This window comes from Muntiacus reevesi, chromosome 2 (genome assembly GCF_963930625.1).
Source record: "Muntiacus reevesi chromosome 2, mMunRee1.1, whole genome shotgun sequence".
NCBI classification, from domain to species: domain Eukaryota; kingdom Metazoa; phylum Chordata; class Mammalia; order Artiodactyla; family Cervidae; genus Muntiacus; species Muntiacus reevesi.
This window is the reverse complement of record NC_089250.1, coordinates 211925990-211953444: the sequence shown is the minus strand read 5'-3', so window position 1 is coordinate 211953444 and position 27455 is coordinate 211925990. Positions and strand designations below refer to the sequence as shown.

Sequence of the window (27455 nt, the reverse complement as noted above, 5' to 3'; positions counted from 1 at the left end):
GAAAAGTGAAAGTGAAGTCACTCAGTCGTGTCCGACTCTTAGCAACCCCATGGACTGCAGCCCACCAGGCTCCTCTGTCCATGGGATTTTCCAGGCAAGAGTATTGGAGTAGGGTGCCCTTGCCTTCTCCAATATATGCATTAGTATACTGTATTAGTGTTTTACTTTCTGGCTTACTTCACTCTGTATAATGAGTTCCAGTTTCATCCACCTCATTAGAACTGATTCAAATGTATTCTTTTTAATGGCTGAGTAATACTCCATTGTGTATATGTACCACAGCTTGCGTATCCATTTGTCGCTGATGGACATCTAGGTTGCTTCCATGTCCTGGCTATTATAAACAGTGCTGCGATGAACATTGGGGTACATGAATTGTAACTTTCTATTTACACATTTTTCTTCTGTACTAAACCAGGGGCTTCTAAAGATGAGAGACCCTGTGTTTCTCCCCATTAATCTCTTTAATGTATATCAGTAATAGAAGGAATAAATCAATAAATGAATTGCTGAGGAAGCCGAGCTAGGCCAAAGCCTGAATTGGCAGACCACCAAGATTTTTTTTTTAAATAGCTCTATTAAAATATAATTTAAATATCATACAATTCACAGGGCTATGCAACATCACTGTAATCTAATTTTTAAACATCTTTGTCACCCCAAAAGGAAACTCTACCCTTTAAGTCACTTACCATACCCTGACCCAGTACTCGGCAAACACTAATCTACTTTCTCAGGCCACCAAACTTAACACAGGTAAATTGATCACAAATCCTAAAAATCTACCCGGTTCTGAGGATGATGGGAAATTTGATAAGTAATTGCCCCAATTTATGGGGCTTCCTTGGTGGCTCAGATGGTAAAGAATCTGCCTGCAATGCAGGATACCCATGGACTGAGGCGGCTGGTGGGCTTCCGTCCATGGACTCCCAGAGTTGGACACAACTGAGCGACTAACACTTTAATTTTGCCTCCATTTATAAATGTCTACTGCAGAAGCGCAAACTTATATTGCACTTTCAGGTCTGATCTGCAGTTTATTAGACTATTAGCCTGTTTAATCGAGAATTTATTAGAACTGCGTGCGTGCTCAGTCGTGTCCGACTCTTTGCGACCCCATGGATTGTAGCCTGCCACGCTCTGTCCATGGGATTTTCCAGGCAAGAATACTGGAGTGGGTTGCCATTTCCTCCTCCAGGGGATCTTCCTGACCCAGGGATAGAACCCTCGTTCTCTTGCACTGCAGGCGGATTCTTTACCACTGAGCCGTCAGGGAAGCCCTTTTATTGGTACTCGATGCACCTTTAAGGAGGATGGTTAGTGTTGGCCTTAGTTCTTATTGCTGTTAAAGTCAACTCCCTTTAGCAGTTTATACTTTGGCAGAAAACAGAGTAACTGAAAAAACTCGCAACCTCAGGTAGCACTTGTGAAAAGTGGCTGATAATCTCTTGTAGGGTGTGTAACCCTTCTAGGAAATAAACATTACTTCAGTAGTCGTTTTCCAGCGCTTTTATTCTTAACGCGATTCTTCCAAAAGTCTCATCTCTTGCTGGGTGCTGTGCGGACAGGCGGGAAACGTCAAGAATCAGAACTCGCTGTTTCGCCAGGCGGCGTTTTCAGAAACGGGTCGGGTCTAGCGCGTTGCCAGGCAGCAGCGTTTCCCGTCGCAGTCGCGCGTCTGCGTCGCGTGCGCAGTGACGCAGTAGGCGCGCGGCGACGCGGCGCGCGGCGCGGTGCACGCTGGGATATTTAAGTCTTCTCCGCGGCGCGGAGCCGCGATGTCTCCGGCGGCTGCGGCGGCTGGGGGAGGCAACCGACGGCGGCCGATAGCGAGTGTCAGGGAGGGCCGCGGCTGGGGCTGTGGCGGGCCGGCCGGGGCGGCGCTTCTCGGCCTGTCGCTGCTCGGCCTCGTGCTGTACCTGGTGCCGGCGGCGGCTGCGCTGGCCTGGCTGGCTGTGGGGGCTACTGCGGCCTGGTGGGGACTAAGCCGCGAGCCCAGAGATTCGCGCGCCCTCTCCTCGCTCGTTTGGAACGCGCGGCGTCAGCGAACACTGCTCGCCTCGCCTCCTGCCAAATCGGTAGCAAACGGAAATCTCCTAGAGCCGCGGAGCCCGCTCGAAGGACCTGACCCCGCTGAACTGCTCCTCATGGGCAGTTACCTGGGCAAGCCCGGCCCCCCGCAGCCTGCCCCCGCCCCGGAGGCCAGGGACCTGCGGGAGAGGCCGGGCCGCCGCCCTCCTGTCCGCACCGCATCGCCGGCTCAGTCGGCGCATCCCCAGCGTGTTCTGAGTCACCCCTCCCTCCCCACGTCTCTTCTCCGACCCTCCAGGAGGCCTTCCTACCGGTAAGATAACTCTGGTCTTCCCCACAGCCTCTCCTCTGTCGCTGACTTTGAGTTGAGGACTTGACTTTTAAATCCGATTTTCTTTTTCATTAAGTCCAAAGTGGATTCCATGTCGTTTTGTCGTCTTAATCACCCTGATGCATGTCTACCAACTCCTGTCCACCTTTACCCTTTGGAATTAGATGTAATGCCACAGCGGTTCCCTTGCTTTCAGTTCTTAGAACCATCTGAATTTTCATGCAGTATAGATTTAGCGGAATACTTGATAAACCATTAACTATCCCTGTTTCTCGTGAAAATATATTTATCTTTCAAGTGTAGTTAGAAATGATTTGTTAGATCCATCTCCACACCCCCCACCCCTTTGGAACCACTAATTGAAATTCTGTGGTTTAGCCAAGCTCAAAGAGGTGTTCGCAGGAAACATCTCTTTGATCAAGAAAACTTGATAAAGATGATCCAGGAGAATACGAAAATTTGATGAAAATACTAGATTCATGAAAAGTACATTTAGTTGAGAAGATGAACATTTAGGTGTTTAAAATGTTTGACTTTGAGTATATATCACTGATGACCTCGCATAAAAGATTGAAGCATCTTGAAAAGTTCCTCCCTGCACATCCTGTCCCCCACTTTTCTTCCATTGTAATTTACTTGTGTGGGCAAGGTTTTCAATTTCCCTCTCAAATTGTTGGAAGTCCATTGTAGGGACAGCTGTCATGCAGCTGTCACTTTCAGCTCTTAGATGAAATGAGGGAAAGTTGCCATAAACATACTGTATGTTTTTTGTTGCCTAAAAAGAAGTTTAAAGCCTCTGAAAAATATCTGAACCCACGTGGTTCTTCAATCATTTAAATTTTCTGAAGTTTCTTCAAGCTTCTTTGGTATCTCCCATTCTCCACAGGGACTGTGGGACTTTATCACATCGGTTTGTAGTAACACCTCGAAGGCGCTATCCAATCCAGCAGGCCCAGTATTCCTTGCTGGGGGTACTTCCCACAGTATGCTGGAATGGTTGTCACAAGAAGACGGTGCTGTCTGCTCGTAATTCCAAAATGGTGTGCAGTCCAGTGACAGTGAGGATTGCGCCTCCGGATAGCAAACTGACTCGATCTCCAATGTGAGTATTGTCCAATGTTTGTATTTCCTTTATTCTTTTTCGGTTATTTCTCTGACAAAGCAAAAAAGAAAGTAGCTGCTTATTTGAATGAGAAATCCCAGATTGTAGTAATTGAACCATCTTTTGGTTTCTTTTGCCTTAGACTGTATCTTTGATAGCCTAGGGTGATTCCTGTGAGTGTATAAAATTATACTTTTGCTTACTAGTTAGCTTCTGATGTCCAGTGACTGAAGTCTGTGCTCTGTGGCTTGGTAATTAGAATACCTTGATGCTGGAATCTTGTCTTTCATTGCAGACCAGAACAGATTATCAACTCAACACTGTCTTCACCATCAACTAGTGCCCCAGATCCATGTGCAAAGGAGACTGTACTGAATGCCCTCAAAGAGAGAAAGAAAAGGACAGTGGAAGAGGAAGACCAAATATTTGCTGATGGCCAGGAAAATAAAAGAAGGTAACAGGACCAACAGAGTAATGAACAGGCTTCTCCAATGGACTCCTGAATTTTGTTGAAATATAGGGTAACTCTCCAAAGATACACAAGCCAGCTCCAGTTTGTGACCCTTAGTAGATTCCCTTCTTTGGTCTTCATAGAAGTGGTTGATAATAAGTTCTTAAATTAGTGCTGTTCATTTTCTGAGACACATGTTAGATAAATTTTGTGGTTTGCTTTTTCTCTAAGTACTAGAGATGAGCTGGCAACTATTATCCAGGTTAACCTTGTACTTTTGATACAAATCAGTTAAATTTTATTTTTGAGAGAGCATGCTTGAAGTCTTCCCCTCACAGCCTCCTGGCATTTAATTATTTGGGTAACCACCGATTTCACTGTTGTAATTGTGCTGAGGGGAGTGCTTGGCAAACAGAAGTGAGGACTAGAGTATGGTAGATATGTCAGTAATGAGACTAAAACCACTTTTGTTATTTGCTTTTCTGTACTGACAATGCAGTAAACAGTCTATTAAGACTTTAACAGGCTTTGCAAGGAGTCAGTTAAGGATTCCCAGTTGTCTTTTTAGTTCAGTAAATGGAGCACCCACTATATGTCAGAGCCTATTCCAGCTTCAGTAAGTAGAGCTTTGAACAAGACAGAGTCCTTGTGGGTTTGAGAGAAACCAGAGGAAAAGGATAATAAAAATAAACCAAGGTGATCATAGATTATAAGCATATAGAGATAAATAGTAATATAACAGAGGGTAATGAGAAGGGGGCTTCTTTATATATGGTGGTCAAAGAAGTGTTCTCTGAGGAGACAGCAGCCTCACACTTAAAAATCATTGGCCCCATTACCTAGATAAGATTGTTCATATCCTACAGGGTAAAAATTGGTCAGCTTTGATACTTCAGATGACAAAATTGAGTAGGGAAATATTAATGCAAGTGTATTTATGTCCTAGAAAGATCAGGTAATGATGACTAGAGATAAATATGATTGGCACGTGAGCAGTTTGACCTAATGTCAGCTAGCTAAGCAGGAGTGATGGGGTGAGGAGGTGTGGAGGTAAGAGAAGAAATAACTTCATCTAGGTTTCTCATGTTCTCCAGGGTGGTAATTTTTCTTGACTCTAGTGAGCCTATACCTGAGGATTCTATATTATCTTTCCCATGATAGAAATAAGTGATAATTATGTGCACCATGCAAAGGCCCTTCTATGTGATAGGTCAAGTTTTTCCTTAACAGACTTGCCATCTTAACCTGTAGAGCACCATAAGAGTGTGGGTTGACCCCTAAAGTGTTGTTTTTGTTTTTAATTTGGGTATGGTAGGATGGTAATTTTGTGATTCTGATACTTCGGTGAGAAATCAGTAAATAATTAAAACAATTTAATAGTTCAAAAGGTCTTGAAATATTTTCATACTTTTCTTACTGCCCTAACTCTTAGGATAAATTTAACTTTTGGAATCTTTGTGGTTGAAGCATCCCTCCTCTTGTCTAGCAGGGAACCTATGCTCCATAGAAATAGTATAAAGTCCCAAGAATTTGGGAATATGATTTGGGCCTGGGGGAGAAGTAATTTCATTGAATTGAGAGTTTTTTGATTTGTTGTAGACGCCATGATAGCAGTGGGAGCGGACATTCAGCGTTTGAGCCCCTGTTGGCCAATGGAGTCCCTGCTTCTTTTGTGCCTAAGTAAGTGAAAATCCATAGATGATATGTACAGTCTGGAAAAGGGGCTTTATCAGAGTTAATTGCCTCGTTGATATTCTTCTTTGCTTTGTACTGCTTTATTAGTTCAGATTCACACCTTTGAAATCAGAGAGGAACATTTTGAGTAGCTTGCCACAACTATTATCTTCTAATTCCTCTTAATGTTTTTTCACTAGTATGGATAAAATATGCTAAAGCTAAGACGGTTTATAAATATATTTAATAACCAGGTGTATGAACAGAAGCTCCCAAGGTTGGTGCAATGGATAAGATGCGACGATATGAAATCGAAGATAAAATATTACATCTCTACATTTGAGTTTAAATACATTTGAGGAGGAATTGATCCTCTCACTCTGAGCTAGTAGTATAGTATAGCTGCCCTAAAAAGCTAATGTCCTCCTAGTCTGTGCTGATGGAAGAACAGAAACTGACATGAGGCTGGTTAGTGGTAGTCCTGCTTCTCTAACTTCTGCTTGGATTGTCAGTGGCGTGTGTCTGGTTTGGTGCACTGCACTGTAAGAGAGGATGTACACCAGAATCGTCCGGGGTGGTGGTGGGTGAAGCAGTTTGAAGGTGTATAAATACTAGCCCAGAGAATAAGGAGAATAAGGAAAGGAAATTTGGAGAATAAGGAAATTTGGATATTGGTGGCTCAGACGGTGAAGCGTCTGCCTACAATGCTGGAGCCCGGGTTCAATCCCTGGGTTGGGAAGATCTGGAGAAGGAAATGGCAACCCACTCCAGTATTCTTGCCTGGAAAATCCCATGGATGGAGGAACCTGGTAGGCTATAGTCCATGGGGTCGCAAAGAGTCGAACACCACCGAGCAACTTCACTTTCATTTTAACGTCACTCCAAAAAATGGAAGGACTGTCAGGTCAGAAAAGAAAAACAACTTGCCCAGCGCAAGTCCAAGTAGTATCCATGGGCAAGTGTATCCAAGTTAGAGGGAAAAGCATTTTCATCCAGTATAAGAATAAATTGGTCTGTGGTTGGGTATCATAACAGAGATTGAATAGCTCTTCTATGGGAAGGAAGTATAGGGAGTTTCCATTTAGTTGGAAGTTTAGAAAAGATAGTTCATTCCTCTTAACTCTGATTTTTTTTTTAAACAGTTTTATCAGGGTATAATTGGCGAATAATAAGCTGCCTGTTTAAAGTATATAATTTGATAAATTGTGACATGCATACAGCTGTGAAACCATCACGATAGTTAAGATAATGAATGTATTGTCACTTCCAAAAATTTTCCTGTGTCGGTCAGTAATACCTCCTTTCAGCTTGTCCCGATCTCCAGGTGTCTGCTGATTTGTTTTCTATCACTAGTTTAGTGTGCATCTTCTAGAATGTTAGTCAGTGGACTCACACATTTTAAAAATATTTGACTTTCTCTTCCTGACGGATATATTTAGCCACATTGTTAATGATAAAATTAAGAGCATTTTTTTTTTTTTTACTGACTTTTTTTTTTTTTTTTAAGAAAGATTGTGTGTCCAGGGACAAAACCTTAAAAGAATGTCTTTAATAATGCATCTAACTATCTTCTCCCCTTCTTATTAGGCCTGGGTCTCTGAAGAGAGGTCTTAATTCACAGAACTCAGATGATCAACTGAATAAGAGATCCCGCACCTCTTCTGTGAGCTCCTTGACAAGCAGCACATACACAGGCGGCATCCCCAGCTCCAGCCGCAATGCCATCACCAGTTCCTACAGCTCCACTCGAGGGCTCTCTCAGGTACATTCATCTTGTGCTCTGGGAGACTTGGGTTCCCAGCACTAATTAATCGATGAGCCAGTGTTCGCTCCCTCTTTCTACCGTCAGATAGTGATAGTACCACTAACAGATACAAACCCGAGTGATAACTACGGACCAGTGGAGCAGAATAGAGAGCTCCAAAAGTAGAGCAGTCATGTGTGGAAACCTGATACAAGACAGCCGTTACTGCAGATAAACGGGCAGGAGGCGCATAACTCAGTGGGTATTAATTTTATCAACAGGTAGACCAAGTAACCCAGATTGCATTGGATCATAAAAGAAATTTACCCTTTAGGCATTGAGAATTTGATGAAATTTTTTAAAATGTTGTCATTCTCTTTTTTAGAAAGAGAATGTAGTATACAGCCTAGGGAACAGAGCAAACTTTGCTACCACACAGATATACAGATGTGGGTTCCAGTCTTGGCTCTGACACTTAGTAGCTCTGGGGCTTTGGGTTAATCACTTAAATTCTGTTTCTCATTTCTGAAGGGTTATTGTAAAGACTGAAGGTGGTGTTTGAAAAGTACCCATTACAGTGCCTGTGTAAATAATGTATAGGAGCCGAGTAAAAATAAAGCTTGTGTGGAGGAGGATTTTCGAGGGGAGAAAAATTTTGAGTTAAGTTAATCCAGAAGGCTCTTAGAGTAATATAAATGAAAGATGAAGGTCTCAGTTGTAGGAATGCTAAAAGGGTAATAACAGCCTTTGCCTTGAGCACTTTGTCTGGGCTAGGCTCTGTACTAACCAAGCACTTTACATACATTTCCTCATTTAATCATAACAGCAAGCATATTAAGTATATACTCATTATCCCTATTTAAAAAATCTTCTTATGTCAGATTTCAAATGTACACAGAAAATGCCATGATGGACCTCCATGTAGCTTTAATAGTCAATGGCATTTTGTCAATCGTGTTCCATCAACCTCTGCCCCGCATTTGTTTTGCTGTTATGTTTTAAAGTAAATGGAGGACTTCCCTGGTAATCCAGTGGTTAAGAATTTGCCTGCCAATGCAGGGGACATGGGTTCAATCCCTGGTTTGGAAAGGTTCCACATGCTGCAGGGCAACTAAGTGCATGCACCACAGCTACTCAGCCCACGCTCTGGAGCCCTCTAGCCACAATTAGAGAAGTCACACAAGGAGAAGCTTGTGTGCTGCAACAAGAGAAAGTCCTTGCACAGCAGCAAAGACCCAGCACGGCCCAAATAAATAAATAAAAATGAAGAAAAACTTTAAAATAAGCGAAAAAAATCAGCTGCAAACATGTCATTTCAGCTATAGGTCCTTCAGTATATTTTTAGATTTTTTTTCACATTAATAAGTATAATACCATTTTTCCTCTTAAATGATTTATGATAGCTGTTTAATATTAGCTAATATCACTCGGTATTTAAATTGCACTTATTACCGTAAACTGTCTTATTGCAGTTACACTGTTTGAATCAGGGACCAAAAATCAATTCTTGACATTTGGTTCATATTTCTCTTAGGCTCTTTTAATCTATACCACTACTGTTGCTACTCTTTTTTTTTTTTTTCATGCTTTTGAAAAAAGTAGATGATTTTGTTCTGTAGGATTTCTTATATTTTGGATTAAGTTTGCATCATCATGGTGTCATTTTAACTTGTACTCTAGCCCCTGTTTTCCAAGGCTTGATTACATTTGAGTTCAGTTAATTTGGCAGAATATTGCATAGGTGGTACTGTGTACTTTGGGTTAGGGCTTCCCAGGTGGCTCAGTGCTAAAGAATCTGCCTGTCAGTGCACGATACCCCAGAGACGTGGGTCAGGAAAATCCTCTGGAGGTGGAAATGGCAACCCACTCCAGTATTCTTGCCTGGAAAATTCCATGAAAAGAGGAACCTGGTGGGCTACAGCCCATTGGGGTCACCAAGAGTCAGAGATGACTGAGTGACTAACCACACACACTCGTACTTTGGATTGCATCTTGTCAGGAATAGATAAAATCTGACTGCTTCCTTTTTGATGTTAGTATCAATCAGTGGGTACTGCCACTCTAATCTGTTTTAGAAGGTTTAGCAGGTTGCAAAACGGGAATTTCCTTGGTTGTCCAATGGTTAGGACTCGGTGTTTTCACTGCTGGAACCCCAGTTTGATCCCTGGTAGGGGAACCAAGATCCAGCAAGCCTTGTGGCATGGCCAAAGAAAGAACAAGAAAAATGGGCTTCTCATGCATTGCTGGTTGGGAGCATCAGTTGGTACAGTTCCCTAGAGGGCGGGGTGGCAGTATTATCAACAGTAGAGATGCACATGCCCTTTGATCCAGCAGATTTACTTTTAGGAATTAACCCTACACGTACACTCAAAGACATACAGAGGATGTTGATTGTACCTTTGTTTTAATAGTGGAAGCTTGGAAGCAATGTAAGCATGCCTTTTTAGGGGACTGGTTGAATAACTTAGTATTTCTGTAAGTTGAAGTAGGATTTAACTGTTAAAAAGGGTAAGGCAGCTTTAGTAGATGGTGATGTGAGTGATCTCAGAATAAATTTTTAAAAGTGCGTAGTGCAGCGCTGTGTACAGGGCCCTCTATTCATGCTGTGCGTTCTTTCATCTTTTGATGTGTATAGAATAATTTTGACAGGATATATTAGAAACGGGTAATAACTGTTGAGACAGGAAGGAAATTTTTCCGTTGTACTTGTTGGGGTTTATTTTATCTTCTGGCCGTGGTGGGTCTTCGTGGTTTGTGGGCTTTTCTGGCCACCGAGAGCAGGGCCCCTCTTGTTGGGGAGCACAGGCCCCCAGGCGCGGGCTCCGGCGAGTGCAGCGCGCGGGCTCAGTAGTTGCGCACAGGCTAGTTGCTTCACAGCGTGCGGGGTCTTCAGGGGCCAGGGGTTGAGCCGGTGTCCCTGGCGTTGCAAGGCGTATTCTTAATCACTGGGCTACCAGGGAAGTCCCCGGACTACCTTTGATATCAGGAAACTCTGCTTGCTGAGGAGACAGATGTATGGATAATTATCATATAACGGTAAATACCACTGATGTTACAAAAGTCATAAATGGCATGATAATGTATTTTTAAAAATAAAGTTAATGAAGTAAAACTGAAAATTTAATGAGACCAAAGCTATTTTACTGGGTTATCTTCATTGGAACAGTTTCTTAATTGACTTTTATCATTTCCGTAGATAATATGGAGCAAACTTATATATACCTCTTAGCTCTAAACTGCTAAGTGATTGTGACATCCTCTTTTTTGACATATGCCAAAAGTACATTCTTCCCTTCTACTTTTATTAGTTAGCATGCCATTAGTTCTTCAGACTTTTCCTTACTTACTTAAAAAGAGATGTTATATGCAGTGGTGAAAAGAACTTTATCAAAGGTCGGATGATAAACTATCAACCAGGGTCAGTGTTACTTGTATTTGGATTTTAGCTGTGGAAGAGGAGTGGTCCCAGTTCATCTCCGTTCTCCAGCCCAGCCTCATCCCGTTCCCAGACACCAGAGAGGCCAGCAAAGAAAATAAGGTAAGGTAATCAGGTCCATCTAGTCAAGGCTATGGTGTTTCCAGTAATCCTGTATGGATGTGAGCGTTGGACTGCAAAGAAAGCTGAGTGCTGAAGAATTGATGCTTTTGAACTGTGGTGTTTTTTTGTTTTTGAACTGTAGAAGCCTCTGGCTCTTCCCCACACTTTAGCATGAGTAATGGGGGTGCAGGAGTAGAGACCATACAGAACAGAGCAGACAGAGGGAATGATGTCAGTGGGCTTCACATTCTGAACTCCAGCCGACCCTCTGGGTACCTGAGGTCAAATTTAGGGATCAGACCTATGACTAGAACTTTTAGGAACTTGGTGGGCTGTAAGTAAGGTTTTGAAAAGTGTTGATTTGTGGTTGTTTTAAGACAAAGCTTTCTCCATGGCTTCCATAAACTGCCTCCATTCATTTCTATTGGGATTTTCTTCTGACTTCTGTTTTTTTGGTCCTGGCATACTGAGGTCCTAAATCATGGTGGTTCTAGACCAGTTGGTAGGCAAGCAGGTGCAGGAAGTTATCCAGTATTTTCCGTCAGCAAATCTTCCTAAACTTAATTCTGCCTTTTCCTCCTGCAGAGAAGAGGAGCTTTCTCATCATTCTAGTTCTTCAACTCCATTGGTAACAGACAAGGAGTCCCAGGGAGAGAAGGGTAAGTTAATGAGTGCACTAGAGCGGCTGTTGGTGGACGTATTGAGCATTGCTTTGTGAAGGGCCTGGTGGATACAGAGATAGATGTTTCTGTCTTTCAGAGGTTTATAGTCAGGTAAGGGAGAAAGGCGACTCAGAGAAATACAATACAATATGTGATAACAGTAGGCTATGGGTAAACTTAGGTTGAGGTATCTGTGAGCAGTCCAGATGACTGTCGTCCAGTAAGCAGTTCTGTGGGCTTCCCTGATGGCTCAGTGGTACAGAATCCAGCTGCCAATACAGGAGACACAGGTTCAATCCATGGGTAGGGAAGATCTCCTGAAGAATGAAATAGCAACCCACACCAGTATTCTTGCCTGAAAAATCCGATGGACAGAAGACCCTGGCAGGCTACTGTCCATAGGGTTGCAAAGAGTTGGACATGACTGAACAACAGAAATAATTGTATACATTGATTTGGAGCAGTTCTCCCTTTATATCCTCTTGACTATTAGAAATAATCTAGCAAACACCATCCAGGAGCCCAAATCATGGAAAATAGAATTTTTCAGAGATACCCAGTGAAAATTCAATATTAAAAACAGCAGATAGATAACCTGTCCGTGTCTGGCAGAGAGGAAGAAGAAAATTAAATCTCTCTCTCTTTAGTTGCAGATCCAACCACATGGAAGAAGCAGAACTCGTGGAATTCCCCGTTAACACCTGGTAGCTCCGGGCAGCGTAAACGGAAGGTTCAGCTGCTGCCCTCCAGGCGAGGAGACCAGCTGACCTTGGTGTGTCCTGTCCCTCTGCTTCTGCCCACCTCAGCTTAGCTCTGCCTTAGGAAGGCTAAAGACAGGATTCTTCCAGTTTCTCCTGATTGACAACTTCTTTTTCTCTTTGGTAGCCTCCACCTCCCCAGCTTGGTTATTCGATCACTGCTGAGGACTTGGACTTGGAAAAGAAAGCTTCGTTACAGTGGTTTAACAAGGTCTTAGAGGATAAGACTGGTAAGGAATATAGATCAGTTTCACACTCCAGAGAGGCTTTATCTCCTTGGGTTTTATTTTGGTCTTTCTCATGTGGGAAATCCATTTGGGCCCTCAGTGGAATCTGGAGAATGGTAAGCATTGAAGGGAAACCTCTGTGAGTTGTACCGATGCCCCGAACTCCCCGTGCTCCGTGATACGCAACTGGAAAGAGTTCCAAACAGTGTCATCTTCTCTTTCTTCCCTAGGTGCTGCCTCAGCCTCTGTCACTGAGGCCTCACCTGCCAGTCAGTCTTCCTTCACTTTTACCTCGCCTGCCACTGGGACTGCTTCATCCCCAACCTCCCTCCAAGCCTCTAGCGCTAACCCACTGTTGGAGAGCTTGAAGAAGATGCATAATTCCCCGGGCCTACCTTCCCTCCCTGGTGAGTGGGAGAGCTTCCTTTGTTTTGTTTGTGTCTTGGCCGCACCACACAGCTTGTAGGCTCTCAAGCCCCTGACCAGGCATCAAACCCAGGCCACTGCCGTGGAAGCGTGGAGTCCTAACCACTGGACTGCAAGGGAGTTCCCAGGAGAGCTTACGTTGGCGCGTGTAATGACATCAGCCTTTGTTTAGGTAGAAGTAAAAGCGCCAGGACTTCCCTGGTGGTATATGGATAAGAATCCACCTGCCAGTGTAGGGGACTCAGATTTTTTTCTTAAATTAATTTAATTATTTTAATTGGAGGCTAATTTACAATATTGTGGTGGTTTTTGCCGTACACTGACATGAATCAGCCATGGGTGTACATGTTAGGGGACTCAGATTTGATCCCTGGTCTGGGAAGATTCCACATATTGCAGGGCAGCTAAGCCCACGTGCTCTAGGTCCTGTGAGCCACAACTACTGAAACTTGGGTGCCTGGAGCCCCTGCTTCACAGCAAGAGAAGCCCCCACAGTGAGAAGCGCACGTACAACTAGAGAGCAGCCCCCGCTCACAGCCCCTGGAGAAAGCCCACTTGTAGCAGCAAAGACCCAACACAGCCAAGTAATGGAATTTAAAAAATTTTTTTAAAGAAGTGAAAGCACCATGCTCATCAGTTCCTGGGAATTGTTTTAAAGGTTGACCCTGTTCTAGCTCCTCTAACCAGAGCTGGTGCAGGCTTAAGAGCTTTAGAATCTGTCATCAGTTTTAGGGAAGGGCTGCAACACTCAGAGCTAAGGAAGGCAGCTTAGTTTTGGTCGTCCAGTGGCTCTTGATTTGAAACCCAGTCCCTCAGCTCCTCTGAGCCTTGTTTGTCATCATCTGTAAGACGAGAAAATAATGCTGACCTCATGCGGTGTTGCAGAAGTGTCACTGATCACATGGTTAGGATGTCTTATCACACACTTAGACTACAGTCATAAGGTAATCTGACTCTTCTCGAAGTTTCCAAGGTCTGTTGCTGTTCAGACTTCCTGGCACTGCATATACACACACTCCTCTACTGCACTTCATCATATCGTAGAACGTGTTAGGTATTCAGGGGCTCTGAATACCTGGGCTCATGGTCAGACCATCTCCTCATTCATGGTTATATGCTCTCTACTTGCACCTGGTGGGTGAATGTAGTGCAGAGCATCTTTGTTAGCTGTATAAGGTGTATCTAGATTGTTAACTGGACTTAAGTTCAGGTGATTGGGATTTCCTTTGTTTCTATACATGTAATTCCCAACGGGGCCCACGTTTTATCCTCTTCTGAAATGTTTTTTATGATCTGTGAAGGTTAGTGATTATGAACACTGGCCTATTTTCAAGAATGAACAGTTTAAAGTTCTGTGACATGGATTTAGTCATAATTGTTGACTGTTGAATCCCGAGCACTATGCTGGGCTTTGAGCACCGTCACGTCTGAAGTATTCCAAATTCACTTTCTCTACTCTTCTTCCCAGAACCTGCTGGAGTGACCACCACTGTGGCCGATTCGCCTCCGAAGACACCCAGTCCTCTCGCCTCTCTGAGCTCCTCACAGTCAGGGGCTGTTCCGGCCACCTCCTCTGACTCCAGATCCACCACTGCTGTCTTGGGGCTGACCCCAGCCTCTTCCCCAGGACCCATCACTGATGCCGCCAAGTCCCCTTCGGCTGAGACATCCGCCAAATCCCAGGCCCTGTCTACCCCTCCTCCCAGTCCCAAGCAAAGTATCCTGTTTGGAATGCTGAGCACCCCAGCTGCTAACCCTTCTGCCTCTGTAGCCCCTGCTGTGTCTTCAGCATCACCCACATTCAAACCCATTTTTGTGGCTCCCCCGAAAAGCGAGAATGGGGACCCCTTGCCCTCTAGCCCTTCCACGGTCACGGCCGTGGCATCTTCCAGCTCGGCCCTCCCCATGACTACCAGCAGCCCAGCCCCCGCTTTCAAGCCAATCTTTAGCAGCGTGGGGCCACCCACATCTATGCCCGGGTTAACTCCCTTCTTCAAGCAGACAGCTACTCTGGCCGCTACCACGAGTGCCCCTCTCTTCACCGGCCAGGCCACGGCCACCTCCACAGTGACTTCTGTGAGCACGGCCAGCACCTCCACAGACTCTGCTCCGAAGCCTGCCTTCAGCTTCGGTGTGAGCAGTGTGACCAGCACCCTGAGCAGCGTGACTAGCACCACTGCTTCCACCTCCCAGCCCTTCCTCTTTGGGACTCCCCCGACTTCTGGTGCCAGCTTCACCCCAACTGGGGGCTCCATATTCCAATTTGGCAAGCCCCCCGCCATACCCGCCTCCACATCAGTCACCACCTTTGGCCAGTCGCTTCCCAGTGCCCCTCAGACAGCCCCCAGCAGCAGCAGCAGCAGCAGCAGTGCTGGCTTCAGTGGTTTTGGCAGCAGCCTCAGCACCTCCGCCCCGGCCACCGCCGGCCAGCCCACGCTGACGTTCAGCAGCAGCACCGCCCCAGCCTTCAGCGTGCCCTTCGCCTCAGGCGCCAAGCCCCCGCTCGCATCCCACCCGGGCGCCAACCCCCAGCCCACCTTCGGGGCCGCCGAGGGGCAGCCACAGGGGGCTGCCAAGCCGGCTCTCGTGCCCAGCTTTGGCAGCTCTTTCACTTTTGGAAACTCTGCGGCCCCAGCCCCGACCGCGACCCCAGCGCCGACCCCAGCCCAGCCAGCGTTCGGTGGCGCTGCGCAGCCGGCGTTTGGTGGCCTGAAAGCCACACCCTCCGCCTTCGGCACCGCCGCCAGCACCCGGCCGGCCTTTGGCAGTGCCACCGCTGTTTTCTCCTTTGGCGCAGCCACCACCTCTGGCTTTGGCACCACCACCCAGACCACCAGCAGCGGGACCAGCGGCTCGGTGTTCGGCGGCACGACGCCGTCGCCCTTCACGTTTGGAGGGCCAGCGGCCCCAGCTGGGAGCGGGGCCTTTGGGATGGGTGTGGCCACCCCGGGCACCAGCGCTGCCTCTGGAGCGTTTGGCTTCGGGGCAGGACAGAGTGGGACCACTGGGAGCACAGCGCCTTTTGGGGGAGGCTTGAGTCAAAACAGCTTGGGCGCGCCCAACCAGAACACATCCTTTGCCTTCAGTGTGACCAGCACGCCGGACAGCAAACCTGTGTTTGGAGGTATGATCACAAGTTGACTTGGCCCGCTGGGCAGCGTCCACCCATTTGGAGCTTTATATTGTGGTAGTGAAGAGACGGGCATTAAATGCATTGATACAGTATCAGTTTCTTGGTAAAATATGTGATTACTGAGTGCAGAGGAATGCGTTTCTGAGAAAGTAACGGACTTAATCTCAGACTGTTGGTGACAAGCAGGGTTTGGGGTGTGGGTGGAGGCGGGTGTGAGAGGGCCCCATAGGACCTCCCAAGTAGTCGCTTCGGAGCCGGGGAGATGGTGTAGGATCACAGGCAGCGTCACACACTCACAGTGTGGTCGTGAGAGGCCCGTCAGCACTGTTTTCCCAGCCATGTTCAGTTGTGAGATGTAGGTCTAAGTTAAGTGGTAGCTGGTGAAGCCACCATGTTGAATCTGAAGCAAGTACAGTGGGAGGGGTGGTGGCCGTGTGTTCTGGGGAGGCTGACGAGAGGTGGGGTCTGGAGCAGTGGTGGTGACGAGGTGGGAGTGGGGGGAGGAGCCAGAGTGGCAGAAATCTGCCTTCCACACCCACCCGCCCCAGCCAGCCTCCCCCTACGAGAGAGAAGGCAGGGCTGAAGGGACAGCAGGGCTGGGTGGGGAGTCCCAGTGGGCTTCAGGGGACCCACAGGGCAGAGCGGGGAGGACAAGTGAACAAGAGACTGAATGCATCTAACTAGTCCTGATGGGGGCAGGTAGTCGGGCTCAGTCTAAAGGCAGAGGTCCACTGAGTCGGCCCCTGTGCTGGGTTTGCTGGTCGAGGAAATGGAGGGGCCCTGCTCCTTAGGTGGCCAGAAGCCCACCCTGCTGTGGCACCACTGGTGGCCAGCTGGGAGGCTTGCCCGGGCTGACGGGTGTGAAGGTCGGTGCTGTCCTTCATGGGGGACCCAGAGCCCAGGTGTCCTGCGGGAAGGCCAGCAGCCGAGCTCCCTAGAGGCTCCGCCCCCTCTGCTCTGCAGCCTGGCCCCCACAGCGCTCTCTCTCTCCATCCTAGGCACCTCCACGCCCACCTTCGGTCAGAACACCCCAGCCCCTGGAGTGGGCGCAGCTGGCAGCAGCCTCTCCTTTGGGGCGTCCTCAACGCCTGCCCAAGGCTTTGTCGGAGTCGGACCTTTCGGTAAGTGACCAGTGTGACCTTGTCTCCTTTCTGAAGAGGGGTGGGGCGGGCTGGCGGCGTCCTGCTGTCCAAGGCCAGTCCAGGAGTCCAGCACTGCCCACGTTTGGAGTTGGGCAACTGACCACTCAGAAGCCAGGTGAAAATGCCAGCCTGGGCCTTGTTCCCAGACTATCTGTGGTCTTGCGATTTTGCATTTTTAACCAGCGCCTCTCCCAGAGGGTTTGCCTTTTTCCAGTGCCCAGTGTTCTTTAGAGACGTGCTCCCGGGTCCCAGCTGCCCTGATGAGATCTTGTTGAATCTTTCCAGGATCGACAGCCCCTTCCTTTTCCATTGGTGCGGGATCCAAGACCCCAGGGGCTCGACAGCGGCTGCAGGCCCGGAGGCAGCACACCCGCAAGAAATAGCCTTCGTCCCTCACCCAGCCCCCCACCACCCCTTGCCCAAATCTGGACCTTGGCACCTGCTAGGAAGAGCCTCTGATCCTTCTAGTTCCATAAAGCAGACCGACCCCAGACCTCTGGCTTCAGCCCCCAGGGAGGTAGTGGCAGCTCCAGGGGCTGTTTCCCTCTTTCGGGAAGCAGAAGCCCCAGATCTGGGGGGTCATGGGGGAGGGACGTGGCAGGGCAGAAGCCTGTTAGCTTACTTGAACAGTTGAACTGGTGAAGCTGGAGAGAACTAAAGAAACATCTGTACATACTGTCCATTCCTTCCCCGACGCTCGTGTAGTGTATAAGCTCAGGCAGGCAGTCCCCTGCCTGCCTTCTCCCCCCGAGAACCATCTTGGCCGGAGGCCAGCAGGGCAAGCCCCGCTACCTGCATCTCCGTGCACTTGACGGGTGGGGGCGGACTGTCCCCGAAGCTGCACCGGGCTTGGCTTGGCTGCACAAGTGGCTTTCCCCTTCCAGTCCCATGAGGGGACTCTTTCCCCACTTCTTGCTGCTTCATCCCTTGCCGGTTCCTTGCAGGGTCGATTCCTTTTAAAATGATCCTGAGTCTAGCTTTGCCTTGGAGACCCCTGCAGGTGCGGCTCCTGTTATTCCACTTCCTCCTGCCAAGTCCGAGCCGACCTTTCATCCCCAACCCACTCTGCCAGTTTGACCCCTCAAAGCTTGGTGGCTCAAGACTGTTAGCCTGGCAGACCCAGGGGTGGTGCCTCCTCCGGGAGAGGGAAGCTCTTGGCACAGGCAGGACACACCCCCCACACACAGCCACCCACCCCGCTGCTTTCAGCCGCCTCCTCACCCACTGTCCCCGTTGGCCTCACTGGGCCTGTCTGCCTCTCCGGGATCGTCTGTTTGAAGCTTTGTCCTGTGTTATTTTGTCTGATGCTCATGTCTATTGCTCTTTGAATCGAGTTTGGAGGAAGAACTGAATTGTATGAGTGGCGGCATGTTGGTAGTGCCGGACTTAACTGTTTCTAAGTTTCTGGGGCCTCGCTAAATGAGTGTGGAAAGTGGCACCACTCTGCGGCCACAAGCGCCGAGTCTTGAATTCTCACATGGTGTTTGGACTTTAAGGGCTGGCAGCCCAGGAGGATGGGGCCAAGGGGAAGCCAAGGCTTCTGCCCTGTGCTTGCTTTCCCACCTACCTAACACCTCACTGTTTGTAGTATATGGTAGAAACCCTAAATTAACGAACCACGTTTTAAAACTGTTGTCTTACTTCCTTCATCCCTTCCCTTCTCTGTTCCAAAACCCCTTACCCCAGGCCCATGAGCCTTGCTGCCATGCCCATCCTCTTTGGGAGAAGTATGAATGCGTGTGTCTAAATTAAAAAAAAAATATTTAAACATTTTTTAACAATAAAAATTTATTTTTGTATTTAAGCTAAATTGCCTTTTAAATTCCTTCAAGCTTGGTTCATTGAGGTGGTTCAGTATAAATGCTATTTGACTAGAGATTAGTTGTGTAGAGTTAAGTTATGCCTGTGTGAAGAGGAGGCTCAGATGCTGTCCCGGCAGCATTCCTGAGGGACTTGAGCTCCTTCTGGAAACAGAAAATGTAATTCTTATTTTATGAATAATGTGACGTAGGTGTAACTAGTCCCCTCCCCTTTGTGACTGAGGGTGAATGGTTCATGGCGGGGGACGCGCCTCCCCACCCTGAGAGCTCTCTTGCGTGTGGAGCTGAGGGGGGCCTGAGTCCCGATACCTGCTCGGATGGGAGGGGCGGGCGTGGGTCTAGAAGTCAGGCTGCTGCCTACAGCTCACGGAAGGCAGACCCTCAGCTCGATTACCTCAGCTCCACAGGCGGGACAGTTGGTCCAGGAGCCCCCTGCCCCGAGTGTGAGCTTGTGAATGCGGGTGTGGACACGTACGTGCACTGGACAGGGACGGGAGGCTGGGACTTTCCATTGTAAACGAAGACTGAATTCCTGTGAGTCTAGTTGGAATTTTTAGTATGAATGTGAGATTTTTCTCCTTGCTTATGTCATTAAGAATTAAAAAAAACTGTGATCTATCGTAGACCATGTCCTGCGTTTTATTTTTGTGAGCAGCAGTGCATCTCACCCGCAAAAGCGCAACCCAGGGAAGGGACCCAAAGCAGAGGAGTGTCCCGTCTCCCTCCAGCTGAGGAACGGGGTTCCCGGTCTTCTTCCTCCAGCCATAACCAAACTGCCGCCTGGGGCTGAGGGCCTGAGAAGAGTCGGCGCTCTGCGCCCCCGCTATGTGCCGGGCTGTGTGCTGGGGGCAGCCGCCGCTTTTCGCCGCCTCTTCCTCCTCTTTGGGGCAGGGCCGGGTGTCAGCTCTGAGACTGGTGCTTCGGCCTGTGAGACGGAGCTAGAAGAAAAGTAATGGGCGTGAGACGTGCCCCAATCCCCCAGCCTCTTCCAGGGAGGCCCCCCAGTCACTCACCTCGGCACCTCTGCCCGTTCAAGCACCGCAATGAAGAAGCCCCCAGTAAGCGTGGTCTCGGGAGAGGCCCGGAGGCAGTGTTCAGCGCCTGGAAAAGCGCCCAGGCCTCGGTGTGGCCAGGAGGGGAGGACAGGAGCCAGCCTGCAGGCAGGAAGTGGGGTGGGCTTCCAGGTCAGAGGCGGCCCCCTCCCCACGGCCCTGGTGGACACCCACTACCTGAAGGCGCCTGGGCTCTGCTGCAGGGCAGCTCGCACCACGTCTTCGTTCTCTTCCTGGCAGACGGAGCACGTGGAGTAGACGAGCCGTTGCAGGGCAGGGAACGTGAGCGCGTGGCTCAGCGCCCGCTGCTGGAAGGCAGCCAGCGCTCGCAGGCGCTCCGGGCTCGGCGTGCCAGCCTTGGGCTCCTCCAGCTGTCTGCTGGGCATCCCTAGGGAAGAGTGCTTTCAGCACACCCAGCCTGGAAGAACGGGTCCTGCTTCCAGGTGAGCACGTCTGCCAAGGGTCACAGGAACCAACCCTCAGGCCAGGACACCCGACCGCCCCTCACGCTCCAAGGTTGCTGTGGGTCCGTGGGGCCCTGGGCCGTGCTCCCCGCCATCTCACCAGAGCCACTACAGGAGGGATCCAGCAAGATGTACTGGACCTGACAATAACGCTGGTCCGAGGGCGAGACCGCCAGGAAGTCCTGCTCGGCCAGCTCGCAGCAGGAGACCCCTGCCCGGGCCAGCAGGGTAGCCATAGATGCCAGCCGCTTGGCATCCTGGTCAAAGGCGAAGATCTTCCTAAGGAGGAGGACAGAGTTGAGGTGAACTGAGAACTTGACAAAGCGTCTTAAGAGTGCACAGCTCTGACACGTAGTTGAAGTTAGGACACAGAGACTATTTAAATGTCTTTAAATTCTAAATTAAAGGCTCAGTGGTCAGAAATAGCTGGCCTGGGCTTTGTGCTCCGAGGGCTAGGGGACTCACATCTCATACCTGCTGCCCACTGGGAAGCTTAGGGAACTGCCCTAGGTCCAGAAGAAAATGCTGAAAGGCAAGGCCTCCTTTCAGTCTGCAGGGCTTACTGGAATAACTGTTCCTTATCTCTTCCTACAAAGTACAGGATCAGATCCCACCCCACTCCTGTCTGACCATGGCACTCACCCTTGGTTCTTGAGAAGAGCAGCCAGGTGACTGGTCTTATTGCCCGGGGCAGCGCATGCATCGATGACGTGGGACCCTGGGGGCGGAGCCAGCAGCATGGCCGGGAGACAGCTCGCCTGGCAGTGCAGAGCACGGGGGCTGGGTGAGCGGAGGCCCCAGGCTGACCACTCCCCACCTGCTTCCCCCCTTTCCACCCATCCTCCCTACCTTGTCTTGTAGGATGAGGTGACCGGCTTGGTACAGTGGATGGTCATGCAGATCTGTTTGGGCAGGAAACACAAGTAACTCTGGTAGCAAGGCATCCAGGAGAAAACACTTCCCTTTGAGGGCCCTGATGTCCTCGAGGCTGCCAGGGAATACGAACTGCTTATTCCACGTTTTACACATCCCTCCATGCCAGGCACCAGCCAGGCACTTCACACGTCACCTGACTGCTTACTGATGCGACAAATGCTTAAAGCTGCTATGAGTATATTAACACACTGATAAGATAGAGGCAGAGGTTAAGAGAAGGGGTTCTCAGGCCAGACTCTGCGTCCAGAGGATCCCAGAGGTGGAGGCCTGGGCACCTCAGCCTCTGTACTTCTGGAAAACGGCAGGCGGGGATTAAATGACATGCAAACCTCGCAGGAAAAGATTTCGCACACATTAGGCTCGCAACAGCCAGTACTATCAGAACATAACCCTGGGAAGAGGGGCCTGGTACAGGGAAGTGAGTACTGAGTCGATTCCTGATGAATGAATAAGTACCCTGAGGAGCTGAGGTGAAAACTTCGTTCTCTAAACTATGGAGAAGCACTGTCCATTCACTTGACCATGTAGAAAACGAGAGAATAACATCTCAGATTAGAAAGCTAACAAGTAGCAGAAATACAAAGTGAGTCACTCAGTCGTGTCCGACTCTTTGAGACCGCATGGACTGTGGCCCATCAGACTCCTCTGTCCATGGAATTCTCCAGGCAAGAAAACTGGAGTGGGTTGCCATTCCCTTCTCCAGGGGATCTTCCCAACTCAGGGATCAAACCCAGGGCTCCCCCACTGCAGGCAGATTCTTTACCATCTAAGCCACCAGGGAAGCCCAACAAGTAGCAGAGCTGGGATCCAAACCTAAACACAGCCATTCTCTACCACCCTGGTCTCTAAGCAACACGCTGAAGGCCGACAGGGAAACATCTACAGCAGATGAAGGAGAGAGAGGGAGAGGAGGCCGCTTCCCAGAGCTGTGAAAGGACAGAGCAGGAGGGAGGAGAGCGCAGGGGCAGGGCGGGGGGCCTGGGTACGGAGCAGCAACCACCGTGAGCACACAAGTGCGCAGCAGGCCTGGGAAGGAGGCGGGGGGCACAGCCCAGCTGAGGGCCAAGGGTTTTCAGTGAGGGAGTCAAGGGTCAGGTCTGGGTTCAGAACTTTCTGCAGCCAACACAAAGAGGACGAGCATGACAAAAAAGTCTGAACGTGGGGAGATCAGCTGAGGGTTCTCGTGCCAATCACGACAGGGTATGATGCTTAAACCCAGGCAGTATCCAGAAGGCTGGGGAGAGATACCGAAGGCAGAGTAGTAAATGACAAGACTGAGAGGAGGGAAGCATGTAAGATGACTCAGTTTCTACTTTGACCAAATGCATGCGTCATAGTGACATCTGTTAAAACAAGGAATGCACAAGATGCCAAGTTCAGGGATGCAAGTATGGTTCCATATCCACAAAGTAATCAATGTGTGATATACCGCAAACAGGACAAAAATCACATGACCATCTCAACAGATGCAGGAAAGGCATTTGAGAAAATTCAGCATTCACTCATGATAAAAATTCTCATCACACTTGGTACTAAAGGAACATATATCAACATAATAAAGTCTGTATATGACAAACCCACAGCTCACATCACACTCAATGGGGAAAGGCTGAAAGTTCTTCCTCTAAAAATCAGGCACAAGACAAGGACGCCTACTCTAGTCACTTCTATTTAGTACAGCATTCCATGCTCAGTCGCGTCTGACTCTTTGCGACCCCCACTGACTGCAGCCCGCCAAGCTCCTCTGTCCAAGGGATTTTCCAGGCAAGAATAATGGAGTGGTTTGCCATTTCCTCCTCCAGGGGATCTTCCCGATCCAAGGATTGAACCTGCATCCCCTGCATTGGTAGGCTGATTCTTAACCACTGGGCCACCTGGGAAGCCCATTCCATGCTCAGGCAGGGTTCTAAACTCACCCGGAAGCCCGACCCTGGTAGGAGAAACCTTGTCTCTTAAAGTAATCAATGGCATCCTCAGCGCAGGTCTTCAGAGTGTTCACTCGCACAAATCGAGGCACCTGGGAGGCTAGGAAGCAATCAGCGGTGAGTGGGCTGGAACCAGGCCGTCTCCCGAGGGCCTGACGGCTATCCCCCACCTCCACAACACGTCCCAGCTCACCTGAGCCAGGCTTGGATCCAACTTCCAACAGGTCCTCGTTCCGGCTCACACCCTGACGAACCTTGAGCCGGGCCAACTCAGCCTTCAGCCTGGCCTGGTGCCGCTCCAGCAGAGGTTTCCATCGGCCCCCGCGCCCTCTAAAGCCTTTCCCCAGTAGTAAGTCATATACTAGCACCTGGGATGGAGAAAGGAGGCGAGAAAACCCTGAGTATGAATATCCTGGAACTCCACAGTGCTGGAACTGGAAGAGTTAAACAGACCACCTATCAAGATAGTAATGGGTAAAAGTGAGGTACCTTGTTCAAGATCACACAAGAAATTAACCGGCAAGCACACGATCGGACACGACTGAGCGACTGAACTAACACGATTTGAACCTGGCGCCTGGCTTCCCAGTCCCGAACGCCCTCCCCATGGCTTCTCATCAGGAAAAGCTCTGGGACCGAACCCTCCTCCCTTGTCAACATCACCCTTTCGTTTTACCTAAACAGAGCTTGCTGCGCTATCAGCACTTTGGTCTTCTGTTCTTAATCTTTCACACAAGGCTCGAAGTTAAAGCATGTGCACCTCCTCTCAATTCATAAACCAGCGAGGGGCTGCGCCTCATTTCGGAGGAGCTACTTGCTAGCATCACACAGTGGACCGCGACGGAGCAGAGACCCTAAGGTTAGGAGGGGCTCACCCTCCTGTTACCTTGGCCAGGTGCGGCCGCAGCTTCTTCTCGGCTCGCAGGAGGCCGGCGTTGGCGATCACGGCGTCCAGCACCGCGGAGTAGCGCTGCGTCTCGCACACCAGCGCGTACAGCTGCTTCACGTTCTGCGCTCGGCCGAGAGGACCCAGGTGAGACGCGGGCCGGGCCGAGCTAGCCCCCTGCCAGGGCCCCCCTCCCAAGCACGAACCCCGAACCCTGCTACCTGGAAGTTGCTGGCATACACCAGCCCCTTGAGCGAACCCTGGCGGCTCTCCACGCCGGCCAGCACGGCCGCCGCCGCCGAATACACTGCCATGCTCCGCGCCCGCCCGCGCGCCTTTACGGCTCTGTCGCGAGGCGCGCGCGGCTCTGCACCGCCCCCACCTGACTTCCGGGGTCAAAGGGCACGGGTGTTCCGTACCCGGAAGTCCCCGTACCCATTCCGGTGGTCCCAGGGCGTGTGGCAGTTCACACTCCTGTAAGGGTCTGGAGGCCAACGCAGAGACCCCGGCTGACCACTTCTTCGCAGCTCTTTGCGTTTTTCTTTCAATCCTTGCCGATATCACAGGCAAACAATGAGATCTTATTGATGTTTTAATTTCTGTGATTGAGGTTAAACATTTTCCTGTTATTGGTCGTTTGTATTTCTTATATTATGACATGTAAATGTCTTTTGCTCACCCCTCTACTATCTGTTAGTGCCCTTTATATATTAATAATATATACCTCTTAGGTTTTGCCGTTTTTCCAGTTTATTCTTTTAATGTGGTTTATAATTGTTTTGGACACCATGAAGTTCTCATTTTAAAAATATTACCTTTATGGTTTCTGCCCTTGATGTCACACTTGAAAACCACGTCACACCTGTACAATACAGAAATCATCTATGGCTTCATCATTTCACACGTAAATCCACTGATTGCTGCACCTCGTGCGGGATCTTAAGTTCCCTGACCAGGGCTCCAACCTGTACCTTCTGCAGTGGGAGCACAGAATCTGAATCTAGGGTTTCATGGCACTGTTGAACAAATCTTCTTTGTTGGAAAGCTTTGCCTTCTATGACCTCCTCTGCTGGCATTCCCTCCCATCTCTCCGCCCAGGTCTAAGTTTCCTTGGCCACCCTGTCTAAGTTGCTCCCCTAGGTTCTGGTGTTCCATTCTCTGACCTCCTTTCCATTGGTCTGGTATTTTCTCCCCCGGGGCAGACTCACCCACTTCACAGTGTTGTTAGTATGGGACAAAGTTAACATACACTAAGGTAGCACAGATGCACACCCTCCACCCCAACCAGCCCCTACCCTCGTCTCCAGTCCCAGCTGCAGCATCCCATTTTGTTTTGTTGGCTGCACTGCATGGCATGTGGGATCTTATTTCCTAGACCAGGGATTGAACCCTCGTACCCTGTATTGGAAGGCAGAGTCTTAACCCCTGGACCACCAGGGAAGTGGGCCCCCTGCAGCATCATCCCTTTTGAACCTAGATCCCTGCAGGCTCTTCTCCTCTGCCAGCGTTCCACTTCTTTCAGTTTAAATGCCAATTCCATGTGAAGAACTGTTCTTTCCTCTGTCTCTTGCATGTTAGATGTGTATCAGTTAAGATCTTTCTGTTGCAAGTGCAAACGTTTACTCTGGTTAGCCAGTTGAAAGAGAGGATTTATTAAATGGGTGCAGAAGTATGCCATCATGTCCATCATGGTCTGGCTGAAGGCAGGGTGGTACACACAAGGGAGTCGCTGAGGAGAGTTTAAAGAAGGAACTCTTTCTAAAAAGAACAGTCAGAGGTGAGGGGGCCTACGGGTGATGGTGCAGAATTCAGGGCTGGCGACAGCGCTCTTCACCACCAGGAATATTGAAAGAGTTGCAAAGAGAGGGGGAACCCTGCATGCATAGCCCAGTAGGCAGAAAAACAAGAAAATAAGTACCTCGAACTCCCTTCTCTTGCCCTGGGATCTCCTGCCAGCCCCTCCCATCAGCTGAACTCAACAGGAAGCCAGAATGATGTGCATTCCAGTGAGGCCAGCCCACTGGGCCACGCAGGATGGAGAGCAGAGGTACAGTCATGGAATTGAAGGAAGAGCTACAAAACCGAACACCAAGTCTGGAAGGCATCACGCATGCAGTAACCAAGGCCGACGCCCGACAGGTGCAGCTGATCGAGACACAACAAGCAGGACTTCCCTGGTGGTCCAGTGGCTAAGAATCCACCTGCCAATGCAGGGCACAAGGTTTGATCCCTGATCTGGAAGATTCCACATGCCATGGAGCAACTAAGCCTGTGCACCACAACTCCTGAGCCTGGCTCTGGAGCCCAGGAGCCCCAGTTACTGAGCCCGTGCTCCTAGAACCGTGCTCCACAACCAGAGAAGCCACCACAGTGAGAAGCCTGCCCATTGCAACTAGAGAAAGCATGCGCACAGCAATGAAGACCCAGCATGGCAAAAAAAAATTAACAAGTAATTTTTTTAAATTTTCAAAAAAAGAGACAAGAAGCAGCTTTTGATTATTACTTACACAGATGGCAGGAGGAAGATTAGTCAAAGGCAGCAGCTCACGGAGGCCTTGTTGCCCACACCAGAAAGGATGGTGTGGAAATCAAAGGGCTGTGAGATGCGGCCCCACCAGAGACTAGAGCTGCTTTTAAAGACCTGAGCATAAAGCAGCATGCATGGGCAGCAACTGATCATTGCAAATCATCTGACAAGGAAGAAATAACATCTGTTTTATTATCCTTGAAGTTCATAGTGATGGGGGAATTATGTGTGGGAGTGTTTCCACCCTCAGGAGGAAGAGTAAGCAGCAATCATGGTTAGGAGGGGCTGAGGGAAGGCTGGTCTTCTCAGGTGGCACAAGTGGTAAAGAACCTGCCTGCCAATACAGAAGATATAAGAGACGTGGGTTTGATCCCTGGGTCGGGAAGATCTGGAGGAGGGCATGGCATGGCAACGTACGCCAGTATTCTTGCCTGGAGAATCCCCATGGACAGAGGAACCTGGCGGGCTACAGTCCATGGGGTCAAAAAGGGTCGGACATGACTGAAGTGACTGAGCATGCATGCACAAGGGAAGCCCAGCTTGATCCTTGGACCCCAAGGCCTGGCTCTGCTGGTTAATAAGCAGGTTAATAGCCCAGATAGAGGTTAATAAACATGCCCCTGGCT

The 27455-nt window shown here is 49.2% G+C and overlaps 2 protein-coding genes across 2 annotated transcripts; one reads left to right on the top strand and one right to left on the bottom strand.

The window, feature by feature from the left end:
- Window positions 1-1748: 1748 nt before the first annotated feature.
- POM121C (POM121 transmembrane nucleoporin C) lies at window positions 1749-19620 on the top strand. The gene is made up of 13 exons (XM_065924842.1): window positions 1749-2344; window positions 3249-3464; window positions 3760-3918; window positions 5515-5595; window positions 7177-7351; window positions 10780-10871; window positions 11457-11530; window positions 12181-12305; window positions 12419-12521; window positions 12749-12925; window positions 14413-16068; window positions 17076-17198; window positions 17505-19620. Exons 1-13 carry the CDS (start codon window positions 1779-1781, stop codon window positions 17600-17602), a joined length of 3645 nt encoding a protein of 1214 aa, XP_065780914.1. The 5' UTR covers window positions 1749-1778; the 3' UTR covers window positions 17603-19620.
- Window positions 19621-19719: 99 nt separating this feature from the next.
- Window positions 19720-24638, bottom strand: NSUN5 (NOP2/Sun RNA methyltransferase 5). The gene is made up of 10 exons (XM_065924843.1): window positions 24524-24638; window positions 24303-24425; window positions 23610-23784; window positions 23408-23516; window positions 21405-21543; window positions 21198-21313; window positions 20656-20834; window positions 20269-20479; window positions 20053-20193; window positions 19720-19977 (listed from the first exon to the last, which is right to left on the bottom strand). The coding sequence occupies exons 1-10, from the start codon at window positions 24614-24616 to the stop codon at window positions 19863-19865; spliced, it is 1401 nt and encodes a 466-aa protein (XP_065780915.1). The 5' UTR covers window positions 24617-24638; the 3' UTR covers window positions 19720-19862.
- Window positions 24639-27455: the final 2817 nt, after the last annotated feature.

Excerpts from the sequence above, each read along its gene's own strand:
- POM121C (XM_065924842.1), top strand. The coding sequence starts at position 1,779 with ATGTCTCCGGCGGCTGCGGCGGCTGGGGGAGGCAACCGACGGCGGCCG. Across the intron at positions 7,352-10,779 it reads CCACTCGAGGGCTCTCTCAG|CTGTGGAAGAGGAGTGGTCC; the intron begins GTACATTCATCT and ends TTTGGATTTTAG. Across the intron at positions 12,926-14,412 it reads GGGCCTACCTTCCCTCCCTG|AACCTGCTGGAGTGACCACC; the intron begins GTGAGTGGGAGA and ends TCTTCTTCCCAG.
- NSUN5 (XM_065924843.1), bottom strand. The coding sequence starts at position 24,616 with ATGGCAGTGTATTCGGCGGCGGCGGCCGTGCTGGCCGGCGTGGAGAGC. Across the intron at positions 21,544-23,407 it reads TACCAGGGTCGGGCTTCCGG|CCTCGAGGACATCAGGGCCC; the intron begins GTGAGTTTAGAA and ends ATTCCCTGGCAG. Across the intron at positions 21,314-21,404 it reads ACCTCATCCTACAAGACAAG|GCGAGCTGTCTCCCGGCCAT; the intron begins GTAGGGAGGATG and ends CTGCACTGCCAG.